The 16,939-nt window shown below is 41.7% G+C and overlaps 1 protein-coding gene across 5 annotated transcripts in view; it reads right to left on the bottom strand.

Moving 5' to 3' along the window:
* SEC23IP (SEC23 interacting protein) overlaps nt 1-13,772 on the bottom strand; it is a 39,056-nt gene extending 25,284 nt beyond the window's left edge. For 4 of the 5 annotated variants that reach the window (XM_077877419.1, XM_077877416.1, XM_077877417.1 and 1 more), the window contains exons 1-6: nt 13,523-13,771; nt 9,280-9,812; nt 6,683-6,902; nt 5,668-5,861; nt 2,378-2,467; nt 740-860 (exon numbers count right to left, since the gene is read on the bottom strand). In XM_077877419.1, coding sequence (XP_077733545.1) covers nt 740-860; nt 2,378-2,467; nt 5,668-5,861; nt 6,683-6,902; nt 9,280-9,812; nt 13,523-13,685 — 1,321 coding nt within the window. In that variant the 5' untranslated portion in view covers nt 13,686-13,771. Of the gene's footprint in view, nt 1-739; nt 861-2,377; nt 2,468-5,667; nt 5,862-6,682; nt 6,903-9,279; nt 9,813-13,522 lie in introns of all 5 variants that reach the window. The other variant, XM_077877420.1, reaches the window with a different exon arrangement.
* Nucleotides 13,773-16,939: the final 3,167 nt, after the last annotated feature.

Genomic DNA, 16,939 nt, shown 5'->3' on the forward strand with positions numbered 1-16,939 from the left:
TACAGCCTGGGGTGTGATCCTGAGAGCCAGGATCGAGTCCCACGTCAGGCTTCCTGCATGGAGCCTGCTTCTCCCTCTGTGTCTCTGCCTCTCTCTCTCTCTCTCTCTTCCTGTGTCTCTATGAATAAATAAACAAAATCTTTAAAAATAAATCAAATCAAATCAAATCAAATCTGTATTTTAAATGGTGTAACGGGAGGGATCAAAGCACATACACTGGAGTAGGCATTGGCCAAATGGGCCTGTTTTTTATAAAGCTTTAATGGAACATGGCTATGCTCATTTGTTTACATACTACGTACAGATACTTCCACACTACAATGGCAGAGTTGAATACAGATGCAGCAAAGTCCATATAGCCTGAAACATTTACTATTTAGCCCTTAACAGAAAAAGTTTGCCATCTTCTGCACTACAGTAATACAAACATGAGACATGACCACAAAGGTCCAAAAATATTGCCAAGAGCCTAGTTTCAACCAGCAAAGTGCTTGTTCACAACAATACATATTTTAGAATCCATGTCACATGGTTTGTAGATCTTCAACAGAATTCTGTATTTAAAAATAAACAGATATAAAAGTAATAGAAGTAAAAGAAAGATATGTGCCAACCTGCCTGATTTCTGAATGCTATGGCAGGTAGTCCTAATAATTGCTTCCTTTTTCATCATTCTAAAAAATGATGCTGAAAGAGAGGAGTCTAAAAATGACCTTGGCCCTTAGGAAGCGATACACACCATCAGGAATCTCATCAAGGTTATCATCAATCCCACGCTTTACAACCCTGGGCCTTGTCTGTCCATCTTGTGTGGTTCCCCATTCATCTGGTACCGATGAAGGCTGGAACTGGACAATAACCTTCAAGACACGACAGAAGGATTATGACAGAGTTCAGGACCAAGACTATTTCCATTACAGGCTAAATAATTTATTTCAATACGTAATAAACTACTTCATAATATAAATAGTTGACAAATCAAGTGTTATATTGTTCTCCCAAAACAATTTCTTTAACAGTCCTACTAGTGTTCATTAACCGTTAAAACTAGGCAAATCAATATCGTTATTTCCAATGCTTATACTAGAAAATACCGCAACTAAATCAGAAGTAATATATCTTGGTTTTAAAAATATAACATAAAAATCCAGGTTTACACATAAGAAATAAGGAAAATTACCTACAATGGAGAAATCTTTGTCTTACAAAAATATTTAAGGCATAATCCTTTGAATAACAAGATTCCCAATTAATTTACAAATTCAATTTCAATGCCAAAAACTGTTTTATCCACCACTTTTTAAGAAAACATGTATTTTGTTATAAATCAGCTTAATTTAGTCCCATGTCACGCAGAAATTTTTCTTTAAAAAAAAAGAGGCATACAAGATGGTATGCAAAATTTTTGTATATGCATCAAAAAAAAAAAAATGAAAAACAAGAGGTAAAAAGTAGTTACCATCAGGAGAAATGGGAAATGCAGAAGAGGCTTTTGTTTTTTATTTTATTTCTTTATACTGTTTAAATTTTGTTGACATATAAAGATTTTTACTTATTTCAGTATCAATAAGGACTACAGAAGTGGTAAGATTAAAATTAATTTTTTCTTGTATACTTCTCTAAAATAAATAAACAGTCTATGTTCTGGAAAATTACTGTATGCCAAGCATTATGCTGGATGTTTCTGTATAAATTACTTCATTTTATCTGAAATAAGACCCTGGGAGGTACCTATTACAAGTGAGGAATCTGGAACTCAAAGATTTTAAGTATGGGAAATGAAAGAACACCCCTAATCACTATCTTAAAAAAAAAAAAAAAAGTTTGTAGAGACAATACAAATTAAGAAAAGGAAGGACATATCTTTAAAAGTGGAAACAAACCATTATCAAGGGTAGGGGGGACAAACTATGGCCTGCAAGCCAACTCTGAGCCACGACCTTTATAAATAAAGTTTTACTGCAATAGACACACCCACCAGTTTATATATTATCTGCAGCTGCTCTCAGGCTACAGTGGCAGAGCTGACAGCTGCAGCAGAGATCACACAGCCTACGAAGAATTAAATATTTACTCTCTGGCCCTTTACAGAAAAAGCCTGCCGACCTCTGATCAAGTGCAAACATTTGTCAAGCAACTTCAATGGTGCATACTAAGCTTCAGTTAATACACTGCCATAAACAGAAACTTCATGAGAAAAATTTAATTTTTGTTTCTATGATCAATGTGAACTATAGTAAGCTTTTAAAAACCATGCAATTGTTATAAATATATCCCTACAGAAGTTAATTAAAATGAACATTTTTTATCAACCACATTCACCAAAATAATTAATAAAATGAACCTAATATTTTAATATCTTAAACAATAACATTACCTTTGGATTGTGCATAACGATTGTTTCTCCACTTGGGAATTCTAATCTACGGTGCCACTGATTCGTGGTCACTGCTTTTTTATATTCAGCCTAAAATAATGGAAACAAATAATCCAGTAAGACAAATCTATACCACATTGAGAAAAAGTGTGAAAGTATAACACAATGACAATAAAAATAATGTAACAGCAGCTGTCATGTATTAACACACTTGTCAGTCACTTTATACACATTATTACCTCATTTAATTAATTCCTCTCAACACTCCTAAATAAGACTATACCCATTATATAGAAAAGAAAACAAAGGTTTACAAAGCCTATTATTTCCTAAGGCTGCTGTCCGAAAGTACCACAAACTGAATGGCTTTTTTTTTTTTTTTTAAGATTTATTTATTTATTCATGAGAGAGAGAGAGAGGCAGAGAGACATAGGCAGAAGGAGAAGCAAACTCACCATGGGGAGCCCAATGCAGAACTCAATCCCAGGACCTCGGGATCACATCCCAAGCAGAAGGCAGACACTCAACCATTGAGCCACCCAAGGCGTCCCAAACTGAATGGCTTCTAACAACAGAAATGTTATTATCTCACAGTTTTGGGGGCTAGAAGTCTGAAGTCAAGTGTAAGTGGGGCTATGTCCCTCAGAAACCTATAGGGAACTCCTTCCTTGCCTCTTCCAAGTTTCTGATGGTTTACCAGCAATCTTTAGTGTTCCTTGCTTATAGTCGCAACACTCCCATTCTCTATTTTTACACAGTATGACATCAAGTCCTACTGGATTAGGGGCCCACCCTTCTCCAGAATGATCTCATCTTAACTAATTATATCTGCAAGCATCCTATTTCCAGGTAAGATCATATTCAGAGGCACTAGAGGTTAGGACTTCAACATATCTTTCGGAGGGTGGAAAGGAGGACACACTCAACCCCTATTAGACATTTTAAGTTCACAGCTACATGACATTACACACTGTAAACTAGCAACGGCAGAACTGCAGTTCACTCCCACCCTCAACTTTCCAACTCCAAAGACATGACTGTTGAGGAGCTCCTGGGTGGCTCAGTCAGTGAAGCATCACCTTCCACTCAGGTCATGATTCCAGGTCCTGGGATTGAGCCCCACATTGGGCTTCCTGCTCAGTGGGGAGCCTGCTTCTCCCTCTCCCTGATGCTCCCCCTGCTTGTGCTCTCTCTCCCTCTCTTTCAAATAAATAAAACCTTTAAAAAAAAATAAAAAGACCTGACTATTGAACCATTTTCTTACTCTTCCTCCAGACAGAGTATTCTACTTACAACAAGGAAAAAAAAAGGTCTGAGGGCCTCTTGGAGAGAGACACAAGATGAAGTAAACTAGCACATCCACTGTCCAAAGTTATTTTTGTGTGTGTGTGTTTTTTTTTAAATTATTAACAACAGTTATCTGACAATCATGTCAAAACAGATTAATTTCTTTTTGTCTCCCAAACACTGATTAATGATTCCTCTCCAACAGCCTCTATCCCTTTGACTCTTCCTCACCTGGCTTTTTGTAATTTTTACCATATTTATAATTATTAAAAGCAGGAATACAAATAAAAATGTTTAAAGGAAAAGAAGTTTTATCATCTTAAGAATTTTTTTTTAAATATTTTATTTTATTTATTCACAGAGACAGAGAGAGAGAGAGTGAGGCAGAGACACAGGCAGAGGGAGAAGCAGGCACCACACAGAGAGATGGACGTGGGACTCGATCCCGGGTCTCCAGGATCACACCCTGGGCTGCAGGCGGCGCTAAACCGCTGCGCCACCAGGGCTGCCCTCATCTTAAGAATTATTTGCACTTTTTCATATTCCCTTTCAATCCATAGCTTTAAAATAAATGTTGTCTGGTAGAGCAAGTTTCCACATGCCATTCTTCTAACAGCTTATTCTTTTTTCTTTTTTCTTTTTTTTAAGATTCTATTCATTCATGAGACACAGAGAGAGAGAGAGGCAGAGACATAGGCAGAGGGAGAAGCGGGCTCCCTTCAGGAAACCCGATGCAGGACTTGATCCCAGGACCAGGGAATCACAACCTGAGCCTAAGGCAGACGCTCAACTGCTGAGCCACCCAGGGATCCCAGTCTTGGTTATTCTTGATACTTTGACCCTTCCATATAAAATTCAGAGGAGTTTACAAATTTTACCTTAAAAACTCTGATGTGATTTTGATTGGGATTACATAAAATTTATAAAGTAACTTGGAAAGAACTGACATCCTAACTGTGCATCTGTGAACATATTTAGCTCCATTTCTTGAGATCATCTTTTATTTCCTTTAATTCTGGTTCATAGTTTTCCTCCACAAGTTCATGTAGGTATTTGTCAGACCTTTTCCTACTCAGCCTATGGTTTTGTTAGTGTTATAAATAGCATTTTTTTTTTTTAATGGGTGCTAGTTATTTCTTTCTTTTTTTAATGTAGGCTCCATGTCCAACATGGGGCTCAAACTCACAACCCTGAGATCAAGAGTCACGCACTCTCCCACCTGGGCCAACCAACAGCACCCCCAGTTAGTTATTTCTATTGCACAGGAATACCATTAACTCTGTGTGTGTTGATTTTATATCCAGACTTGTGCTACTGATATTTGTAAAAGTTCTCCTGACTTTCTATATAGATAATCATGTCATCATCAAATAGGTGTTTTTCTTTTTTTTTTTTTTTTTTTCTTTTTTTTTTTATTTTTATTATTTTTTTTTTTTTCAAATAGGTGTTTTTCTATTTCCAACTCTTGTCTCAGTGCTCTCATAGGACAGGATCACCTACAAAATATTGAGAAATATGTCTGCTTCTCTTCTCATTGGTTTTTTCACTTCTTAACCTCCTCTGCATCTTCCCTGATCTGGTCTCAGCATCATGAAAGAGGCTGAAGAGGAGCTAAGATCTCCCTCGGTTAAGAACAGCCATGTGTTATTGAGATGGTCAGTAGGTAGCTCTCCCACCCTCAAAGCCAGTGTCACCCATTTATAATCAAATACAACTGAGATAAAGTGAATACTTTTAGATACTGCTTAGACTTTATACTTAGACTATATGCTATAGCCTATGTTTTTTAAAGAAAAGCATAAAGGAATAAAGCCCAAGGTCACCTGGGTGGCTCATTAGCTAAGCACTTGCCTTCGGCGTAGGGCACGATCCTGGAGTCCGGGGATCAAGTTCGCATCAAGCTCCCTGCATGGAGCCTGCTACTCTCTCCGCCTGTGTCTCTGCCTCTCTGTGTCTCTCATGAATAATTTTTTTTTTTTTAAAAAGGAATAAAGCCCACATACCTCTAATTTTTCACTGAACTCCTCTGTATAGGGAATAAATCTGCTGTCTGTGTCCCCTTTGTAAAACCAAGTACAGCGTCTCACTTCAGCGGGCTCCTCCTCCCAGTACACGGCCTTCCTTACTCGATCATAGAGATAAACATCATAGCGCCCTCCATCCGTGCCTAGAACGACGCTCTCGGGATCTGGCTGGACTGGAGTATAAAATCCACATTTTAACCCAACAGTTACAAGAGATGTTTAAGAGTAATAAATAATGAATATGGTGACTGGCTGATCCTAAAAGACAAAGAACTAAGCCCATTTTTGTTTAAAAATAGAAGTTTATGATCAATTTGTGCTGCTCAAAATTAGGACTCTTCTTAAGTGAAGAAAAAATAGCCACAGTGAAGCTTTAAAACATGATCATGAAAAAAAAATCATAAAATCATTCAAGTAACTGGTGGGTTTCCATTTTTTCATCAAAGCAGCAATGCTCCATGAAATATGTTTCTAGAGGGTACTAACAAGTGATTGTTACATCCCATGATGAAATATCACCAGGATAAACACAAACACATATTCTCTACACTCCAATCTCAATACCTTCACACACTCCAGTGCACTACCTCAAAAAGGTACATGGAGTGAAATCGCTGCCAAAACTCACCTGATCATAGAACACTTTTCAGAGCGTCTTCAGGAACAAGAGTTCCAAAGAAGATGTTTTATAAATGCCCGTAACTATAAACGAATAAGGGAAATAACGAAAATTGACACCCACCTTATAGGAACTACTCTATTTCTCTAATCTAAAATACCTTTAAACAAAGAAGAAAATTATTAAAACACTTCCTTAAAAACCTTGCTCTAATAACTCAGGACGTACATTTATATCATTATCTTAAGGTATAGTCTGGTGGAGTCCACCAGGACTAAGGAATCTGACACACACAAAAAGCAAGCCATGGATAAATCACTCTTTACTTCTTCTCGTCCTAAAATCAAATACAGGCGATGCATAATCAGTGCTTACCTGAATTATAGATTTCTTCAAGATTCAAAGAGTCAAACACACTGAAAGGCATCCATAGCTGTTTGTATTCTACCTCCTTGCAGTAAAACCAATGGGGCTGAACAGGTTCGTACTGGTTCTGAAGTAGAAAAGGTGGCGCGTGCACAGAGGGACCTGCAGGTCTAGCAAGTGCCTGCTGTTGCGTTGGAGGGCTCAACCCTGATGGCACTGAAGGAGGAATCTGAAGGATGCAAAAAAATTAGGACTATGACATTAGTCCAAAAAAAAATTCCATGTACGCCTCAGACCCAAAGGGATGTTTGCAATGATTACCCTACACATATTTCTAGACAACCATTTAGATTAATAATTAGGCCTTAAAGCAACTCAAATTTTTAAAAAACCTAACAAAGCCCAACACCAGTGTTAAAGTAATCTGGGCTTTCTCACATCGATGGCAAAGTAAACCAATACCTTCACAGAAATGAATCTAGCAGTTATGTCTTCTACAATTTAGTTCATCTTTATAACTTGTACATTTCTTGACCTGGCCACTTCTAAGAACTCAACCTAAAGATGTAATTAAGAAACAAGTAAAAATTTACCTACAAAGATGTACACAAAAGGTCATTTATAATAGAAAATCACTGGACACAATCTAAATGTCTAACAGAGACCTGATTAAGTTACTTAACTGTTGGAATTCTCTAGAACTATTAAAAATAATTTTAGAAAATAATCTTAACACCTATAAAATGTTCACAGAAATACATTTGTCTAAAATATAAAAAAGACACAGAACAAAATGAAAAAAGGGGTTATTTGAGGGACAATCTTTAATTATTTGGCTATTCTGCATTTTTCAAATTTTCTACACTGGAAATAATTCTAAAATCAGAATACAATTATTTTAAACATTTTTAATTGAAAGTCATTTTGGGATGCTGTATCAATGCTAAAGTTACTGAGGTTAACTGTACTGTGGTTATGTTAAAGAACTTTCTTATTCTTAGGAAATACACACAAGAATACTTAGGAGTAAAGAGTCATCATGTATTCTACTAACCAAGTGTTTCCCAAAATAACTGCAGATAACACAGTGAGAACAGGAGAGAGAGGATGCCCAAATGTGTGTGAGAACACATGTTCACAGTGACAGAACAAATGGGGTAAAAGGTTAATGACAGGTAAATATAGGTTAAGGTGCTGGGGTGCTGTTTTTATTTTTTGCAACCTTCTTTTCTCTTTTTTTTTTTTTTTTTAATTTTTATTTATTTATGATAGTCACACAGAGAGAGAGAGAGAGGCAGAGACACAGGCAGAGGGAGAAGCAGGCTCCATGCACCGGGAGCCCGACGTGGGATTCGATCCTGGGTCTCCAGGATCGCGCCCTGGGCCAAAGGCAGGCGCTAATTGAACCTATTAGCTAATTGAACTATTAGCTAATTAAACTATTAGCTAATTGAAGCTAATTGAACAATTAGCTGGGAAAAGAGCATAAGGGAATTTCATAAAATTTACCCAATGCAAATGTTGTTCAATCACCCTCCTGAGATAGAGTCTGACTGTCCAGATCCAAATTTCATAATGTAAATAAAAGAAATTCAAATTGGAATAATGAATTTTAGTCTCTGTAATTGAATGTTTTGATTGAACAGGATAATTAAAAAATGAGAAATTGGCAGTCTGTTTTTTTTTAAAGATTTATTTTTTTTTTAATTTTTTATTTATTTATGATAGTCACACACACACACACACAGAGAGGCAGAGACACAGGCAGAGGGAGAAGCAGGCTCCATGCACTGGGAGCCCGACGTGGGATTCGATCCCGGGTCTCCAGGATCGCGCCCTGGGCCAAAGGCAGGCGCTAAACTGTTGCGCCACCCAGGGATCCCGGCAGTCTGTTAATAACTGCTTGAACTCTCACATATCCCCAGAAGACATTATTGGTATCTTACACTAAAATCTGGAAATAACTAACATGTAGTTAATTCATTAAAATCAAGTACTACCTTCCATAAACTGAGAATATAAACTAATACATGAACCATTTGATGAGCTACCTTTAAACGAACGTTTACTTCAAAGCACATAGCTTACAAAAAATGCCCTCTGAAAATAGTTTGTCATCACATTGGTTATTAAAAGTGCAGTGTTTGGGCAGCCCAGGTGGCTCAGCAGTATAGCGCCGCCTGCGGCCCAGGGTGTGATCCTGGAGACCCAGGATCGAGTCCCACGTCGGGCTCCCTGCATGGAGCCTGCTTCTCCCTTGGCCTGTGTCTCTGCCGATCTCTCTCTCTCTCTCTGTGTGTGTGTCTTGCAAAAAAAAAAAAAAAAAAAAGGTGCAGTGATTTTAAAAACATAAGTTGAGAGAAAAATAAAAAATCACAGTGAGGGCACCTGGGTGGCTCAGTGGTTGAGCATCTGCCTTCAGCTCAGGTCGTGATCCCAGGGTCCTGGGATCAAGTCCCACATACGGCTCCCCACAGGGAGCCTGCTTCTCCCTCTGCCTATGTCTTTGCCTCTCTCTGTGTGTCTCTCATGAATAAATAAAATCTTAAAAAAAAAAAAAAAAAAATCACAGTGAATAGCTAGGATATAAACACATGTTTCCTTACCGGTGGCAGAGATCCTACAGGCATCTGGTACATCTGAACAGGGGGTCCGGGGGGTGGAGGATGGGTGGGATGACCTTGTGTATGGCACTGTTGCAGCTGTGGTGGTGCAATATAAGGATTAGCCCGGCTGCTCACAGGGGTATGACGATACGGATTATGTCCCTGTTGGGGTGTTCCTTGCGGTGGGCTCCCAAAATTGGAAGGAGGGAGACTACTCGGCTGAGAAGGCAGATAAGTATTCATTCCCATCTGTGAAGAAGGTGGAGCACCATACTGAGCCTTCGAAATGGATGGTGAACATGCATTCAACACATCTTGGGATCCGGTTGTGAAAGGGAGAGCAGCTGGGGACTTGGAGAATGCTGAATGTCCAGCTGATGTTGCCACAGTCGTTAACGGTGACTGTCCAATATTCCCAAAAGGATCACTACTGCTTGATACCTGAGAGAAGTAACTAAATGTCTGTGGGGTAGATGTGTGAGCAGAAGTCTGACCAAGGAAGCTGTCCTCCTCACCAACATCTGTGGAATCCTCTGAAAGGGAACCAGAGAGCAAACACTTTAAAGGATAGTCTATTGTTCTGCAGATATGATCCTATATGGCAGATCTAGCAACTGTATCTTTCATTTCATTGTTCTATTTCTGCACTACTGGAAAAAAAAAAACAAAAACAAAAGAAAACCTTTTTCTTTAAAATGAAAAACTAGAGAATATGAATAAGAAACAACAAAAGAATGGAAAAATTAGAATTCATCCATAAGCCCACCTCCCAATCACTGTTAACAATTTGGTACATGAATTTTTATATTTTTTAACAAACATAAATAGTTACACATTTATTTTGTCAATATACATAAATTATACATATTTGTATGAGGATATTTTCTTTTTTTTTTTTTAAGATTCTATTTATTTATTCATGAGAGACACAGAGCGAGAGAGGCAGAGACACAGGCAGAGGGAGAAGCAGGCTCCATGCCGGGAGCCCGACATGGGACTCGATCCCGGGTCTCCAGGATCACGCCCTGGGCCAAAGGCAGGCGCTAAACTGCTGAGCCACCCAGGGATCTCGTATGAGGATATTTTCAAAAACAAAATCTGGGACGCCTGGGTGGCTCAGTGGCTGAGCTTCTGCCTTTGGCCCAGGGTGTGATCCTGGAGTCCCGGGATCGAGTCCCACATCGGGCTCCCTGCATGGAGCCTGCTTCTCCTCTCTCTGCCTGTGTCTCTGCCTTTCTCTCTGTGTGTCTCATGAATAAATAAATAAAATCTTCAAAAACAAAATCTGTACCTATTTTTAAATCTCATTTTGAATTTTTTCCTGGTAAAAAATAATTCAAATATTATTCCATTACCAAAATACACGTAATTTTATTTCTACAGTAACAAGAAATTTAAGTACAGATATGACTCTATCGACAAGAAGGGGTGTGTCAGGGCTCTTAGCTACAAAGCATTCATTGTACAAATGAACATGCAGTATTTGTATTCCCAAGGCAAAGTAGGTCAACCATTAATTGCCATCCCTAAAGTCACACAGTAACACAACCAGATAACTAGTCATTAGAGAATGCCAAATCATGAAAAAAGTTATTTTCTAACCGAAGTTCTCATCACTTCCCTTTGCCCAAACTGATCTTCACTGCAAGTATTATCAACATCAAATTATCTTCTCTTCTGTAACCAAGTTGTAAAATAAAAGGATTTTCCCTCTATTCGGCCTCAAAAGTCCAGCCTGCTCTTCCTAAGCTTTTTATAAGCCTTAGCCTGTAGAAACTTTCCTCTTCCTAATCTTTTCCTTCTCCAGTCTCATTCCCTCTTATCTCCTACTGCTAGAAGCAGTAAACAGAGGACCCACACCCAGCAGACAGTACACTGTGATCCTTGTCCGACTGGCCTTCTTTCAAGCTTCAGAATCCTTCTTGACCTCGGCGGAAGAAGGCCACTGGACTCAACAGTGATTCTGGCTTGAGCTTCTCTGTTACTCCATTATATTTCTCACATATCAATTTAACTAAGATACTCCACTAAATACTTTTCTCAGTTGTTTCTTTGTAACTAAAAATATCACCTCCTGCACAAAGGAGGTTCTATTCCCCTTTTTGGTAACATTTCCAGTGCCCACTCTCTCTTTTCATCTACCTGGACTTCACTTGTTTTATTTCTCAGTTCATCTCTCAACACTAAAAACATGGAATGGGAAAAAACCTCTGTGGTATCCTTTGTCCTTTGGATCAGCTTGATCCAAGAAACTTTTTTCTACTTAGCATCAATTGTAAATGGAATGCTGATCTCAAAATGCTGCCAGCACCCCTCAGGAGCACTCTCTAATTACACGTGGACACATTTGGTAAAAGACACTCACAACTTTAATGAGCACTTGTACACTCGTGACACTCCCAACTCTGTCTCAAACCGAGACTGCTCTCATGTGTTCCAGAATCTATTACTCAACTGCTTCCTCAAACTTTTGGCAGACACAGCCACATACACCTCAAACTCGGTAAGCCTGAAAATGAATGTATCACCTTAACCATCCCCCTTCCTGTGCTTCTTTTACTACCTGGCTCAACAGATGTTTGCCAACATCCATCCAGACACTCAAATCAAAACATCGTCTCTTAGGCTCCCCCACTCTCGTCATTTCTCAATCCCTTCATTCAATCCTTCAGATACACATTCAAGAAACATGTACACAGGGGCACCTGGGTGGCTCAGTTGGTTTCACACGTCTGCCTTCGGCTCAGATCATGATCTCAGCAGGGAGTCCACTTCTCTCTCTCTCTCTGCCCCCCCCCCCGCTCATGCTGTCTCTTTCTCTCTCAAATAAATAAATAAAATCTTTTAAAAAAAAAGGGGGGGGGGGATCCCTGGGTGGCTCAGCGGTTTAGCACCTGCCTTTGGCCCAGGGCGTGATCTTGGAGTCCCGGAATCAAGTCCCGTGTCGGGCTCCCTGCTTCTCCCTCTGCCAGTGTCTCTGCCTCTCTCTCTCTCTCTCTCTCTGTCTATCATGAATAAATAAATAAAATCTTTTTAAAAAATCTTTTAAAAAAAGTAATAAAGAAACATGTACATGGTATTCATTATATGCCAGCTAAGGAGTCAGGGCTTTGGGCTAAAAAAACTGAAAGAAGAGAAGCACGCTGACAGTGCCGACAGTATGACCTCCAGTGAGTTACTAAGTCAAACAATTTATAGACTAAAAAAATCTCTCACCTCTCATCCCTGGTCCTCATGCCCAACGTGGCTGGCTAGGGCTAGAGTGCCATCCGCTCTACCAGACTGACCACTCTTGCTACAGTCAGCTTTCCTCCGCTGCAATTTCAGAAAGCTCCAGTCTTTCTGAAACATACCTCTAAGTTTACTGCCTTGTTAACTTAAAGTCCTCCTGAGGCTCCCGCACAACCTATAGGATGAACCATAAACTCCCCCGCAGGGTATACGAGGCCCTCCGCTGTACCACTGACTACTTGAGCCCCTCCTCTGCACGCACTCTAGCACACACTGTAGCAGGAGCTGCAAACCTGCAGGAAGGCCACAGTCCAAATAGAGAGGCAGATACGTGGCCTTCACAAACATGACACAAAAACCAATCCGCCTCTCATTACAGCCTTATACGAGGCTGGCCAGATAGGTACAGCGAAGCAGCACAGAGAGGGGAAGTAACATGCCTGAAGCCCTACAGCAATTAATTCCTGGCAGAGCCAGGGCTGAAACTCGGTCTGCGCTCCTAAATACCATGCTCTGGGTTATGTCCCGCAACCACGAAAAAGCAACACCCCTAGACAACAACAAAGAAATGGATGAGCTGGGGTGCGCACAGAAGTGGGGGCCAAGGAGGACCAGAAAGAGCTTCCCAGACAAAGCGAAGCGCTGCGTTCTGTGCCTCCACTTGGCAGGTGGAGATACCTGACTGCAGCCTAGTTACGGGGCACTAACTTCTTTGCGTTCCCCGCAAGCACCGGGCACACCACTACAGACACAACAGAAATCTGGGCAGTGCCAGTGCCACCGCGGAGAGTCCAGCCCTCGGGACAGAGGGTTCCTTGGACTACGAGCGAGCCTCAGGATCCGGCCCCCGCCCCTGACATCTCGGCGCTCCCGGGCCACTCAAATCTGGCCGCTAATGGCCGTGGCATCCAACCCACGGAGTTGGATGGAGACGGACGGAAAAGCTCCCACCCGACCCCCGGGACCCACGCCCCCCGCGGCCCCCCGGATCCCCGCACCACCTCCCTACTACCTCCCGGCAGGAGCAAGGAGGCCGAGACAGCGGCCGCCTGGGTGACTGGGATGAAGGGCACGTTGAAGCTGAATTCCGTGGCCGAGGAGGAGAAGAGCAAGTTAGTGCCCGATGAGGAGGTGGACGCGGCGCCGCCACCACCGTTAGGTTTCCTCTCGGCCATGGCTGCGGCCCACCGTCCGTTACACGTCTCCTGGCAGCCGGTGCGGCACCCCCGGCCGGAAACCGGTCACACTCGGGCCAACACACTTCCGCACTTGCGCACAAGGCCCCGGAACAACGGGAGGCTGAGGAAGCGGCCTTCCCCTTCCCCTGGAAAGCGTCGCCAGAAACCAACATGGCGGCGCTGGCTTCACGCCCGAGTCCTGGCACGTGACACGCCCAGGTGCTGCCGGGGCCGAGGCTGGGGCTGGAGCGTGGGCGTGGCTGGCGCGGCCGCTGGTTCTGAATCAAGGCATTAGCTGACGCCGAGTGAGGGTCCGAGATTGCGGGGGTGGGGCGCTCTGGGCCTCCTAAAAGTACCCACCGGAGAACGTAACTAGCAAAGATTTTGAAGAAACAGCGCAAGCCTGCAGGAGCAGACAGAGAGTGCTGCCCGCTTTGGGAGGGAAGAGGTGTGTGAGCCATTTGTAGCCAAAGCTGAGCCCAGCTCACCCACGCTCGCTCTCACATCCAGCCCGCCCACATGTCTTTCTGGACTGAACTGAACTCTTTTTTGTAGGCCCAGAAATAGAAATGGCAAAAACTTTTGAAGTTTTTAAGCCGTGTTTAAAAGGGGAACCAGGGGATTGAAATTTAGAGGTGCCACTTTTAAAATAGCTTTCTGTATCTCTCTGCAATAATCTGATTAGTTGAATCCCAAAATGCACTGTGGATGATTTGGATGTAATTGTCATCGTTCATGTAGTTAGAGATCATGAAATAAAAAAAATGACAGATAAGTAGCTTTGTGGGGTGTGGAAGAAGAAGCCAGACCCCCCAAAGGAGCTTTGACATCATGTAACTCCTCCCCTGCAGCTGTTCACGTCTGCATAGAGCCTGTTTAATTCAGTAACTATTTAGTGCACTTACCGTCAGAGAGAAACAAAGCCAGACACTGGTTCAAGCAGTAAGGATGGATTTTACTCAGTATTAACTATTACAACAGAAAAGAGGGTACATCGTGAACTCAACTAAACTTCCCCAAAACAAAAGACTGGAGACTTTCTAAAGGCTGGAGTGCTAAGGGGAAAGCATTGAGAGGTGCCAAGGGGCGTTGGTCCATGTGACTAGGCCACCTGGTTTGTTAATTGGCACTTATCTGGAGGAGAAACAAACTTCTCATGTCTTTATGACAGACACTTGCACAGGTTAGAGCAATACACCACCAGGCTGGGAGGAGATGGGCCTTGAGAAGACGGTTCTGTGTGGCAGATTTGCATCTCAAAATTCTAAGGGATTTATAATTGCAAGTTTTTTTAAAGTAACTGCTCTGAAAAGGGAGTTGGGAGTGGGGGTGCCTATATGCCTAGCACCAGATTTTGTCTGGAACAAACAGTGAATTATTCTGACAGTGTTGAGCTTTCTCAAGGCAGGCGTTTTAAGGAGGACTGGGGTCGTTCTAGGGACATGACCTTAAACTGCTAGAAAGCTTGCTAGATTTGGTTAAGGAGAGAGTCTGTCATTCCTGTGGGGTGGGAAAGGCAATATCCTAAACACTGAGGGCACTGTGGTGTTTAAGATAGACACAAGACCCTTCCATCTTAGAGCTTATAGTTTGACCAGGAAGACAGAAAATTAAACACATACTGACAATAAACTATAGTGTGATGAAAGTTGTAATGTAGAAATTCCCAAGTGTGGGGCACCTGGGTGGCTCAGTGGTTTCGTGTCTGCCTTTGGTTCAGGTAATGATCCCGGGGTCCTGGGATGCAGTCCTGCATTGGACTCCCCACAGGGAGCCTACTTCTTCCTCTGCCTATCTCTGCCTCTCTCTCTTTTTTCTCTCTCTGTGTGTGTCTCTCATGAATAAAGAAATAAAATCTTAAAAAAAATTCCCAAGTGTGTTATGTGGAATATTGACACCATCAAGAGAGGGAGGTCAAACCCTTCTGTGGGGGAAAGATAGCAAATATTTAGACCAATAGGACCATCACAAAGGACCTACATACTGTTGAGTGACATGAAAAGCTTCTTTGAAGAAGAAAAATTAAAGTCCAGACCTGAAAGTCAATGAGGAGAAGTTAACTGGAAATTTTGGTGGGGAAAGCAGTAAGAGATCATTGCAGTAAGGTTGCATTAAATAGGAATACACTGAGATGCCACATTTGGGTGTGAAGAGAAACATGGCTTAGGGTCTGGCTGGAAGCCAGTGAGCAACCGGGAGAAAGTTGGAAGATGAGGATGAAAGCAGGGCAAGGCCAGATGATGCCCGGTCTTACAAGTTAAGAACAAAAAGGAGTCAAGGTTATAAAGGAGGGTGGAGAAATAACATTTGTTCTGAAAAAAGTCCACTCTGGCTTCAGTGTAATAAAATAGATAAGGAAAGAACAAGCCCGGAAGGGCAGCTGGCAGGCTGCTACAGTGGACCAGGCAAGCAGTGATAGTGGCTCAAAAGAGAGCAATTGCAGTAGGAATGAATAGAAATAGGAGTAGCTCCTGGGCATAGACGTCAGATTGGATAGAAGCCTCTCCATTTTCTTCCTCCTAAAACTCTGTTGAAAACACAAAATAGGTGGGGGCACCTGTGTGGCTCAGTTGATTAAGCATCTGCCTTTGGCTCAAGTCATGGTATCAGGGTCCTGGGATAGAACCGGCTTTGGGCTCCCTGCTGAGCGGGGAGGCTGCTTCTCCCTCTCCATCTCCTTCTGCCTCTGCCCCTCCACCCCTGCTCTTGCCAGCTCTCTCGCGAGCACGCGCTATCAAATAAATAAATAAAATACTTTTAAAAAGATAAAAATATTTTATGGGTATGTTTCTTAAACCCATAAGGATGAGGAGGATGGGAGAGGATTTGACAGCCACAAGATTTTGCACACACACACAAAATGGACATGTAGTAGGTGATTTAGCAAACCAGTAATAGGAAAAGCCCAAGGGCAACTTTATTTGCATCATAGAATCATCATAAAGTTTCGGGTCTGATAACTCAGGCATCTCAGGAAGTAGCAGAGGAGCTAGAGAGAGGTCCTGTAATTAGGAAGATTGGTTAAAACTGTTAGAGAAGCAGTTAGGTCCCTTTCTCCTGCTCTGAGTAACTGACCACTAACCATCCCCTTTCTAGAAAAAAAGACTAAGTTTTCCCTTCGGGAGTGGGTAACAGAAGGAACATTAGACAAATATGTGTTTACTGAATTATCAAATAATCTCTCCCACAGCCCCAGCCCAGTTTCTCCACTCAGCTCTAAGAACACTGGCAGAAGATTAGAAGAATCTTCT

Source organism: Canis aureus, chromosome 29 (genome assembly GCF_053574225.1).
Source record: "Canis aureus isolate CA01 chromosome 29, VMU_Caureus_v.1.0, whole genome shotgun sequence".
In the NCBI taxonomy this organism is placed as follows: Eukaryota; Metazoa; Chordata; class Mammalia; order Carnivora; family Canidae; genus Canis; species Canis aureus.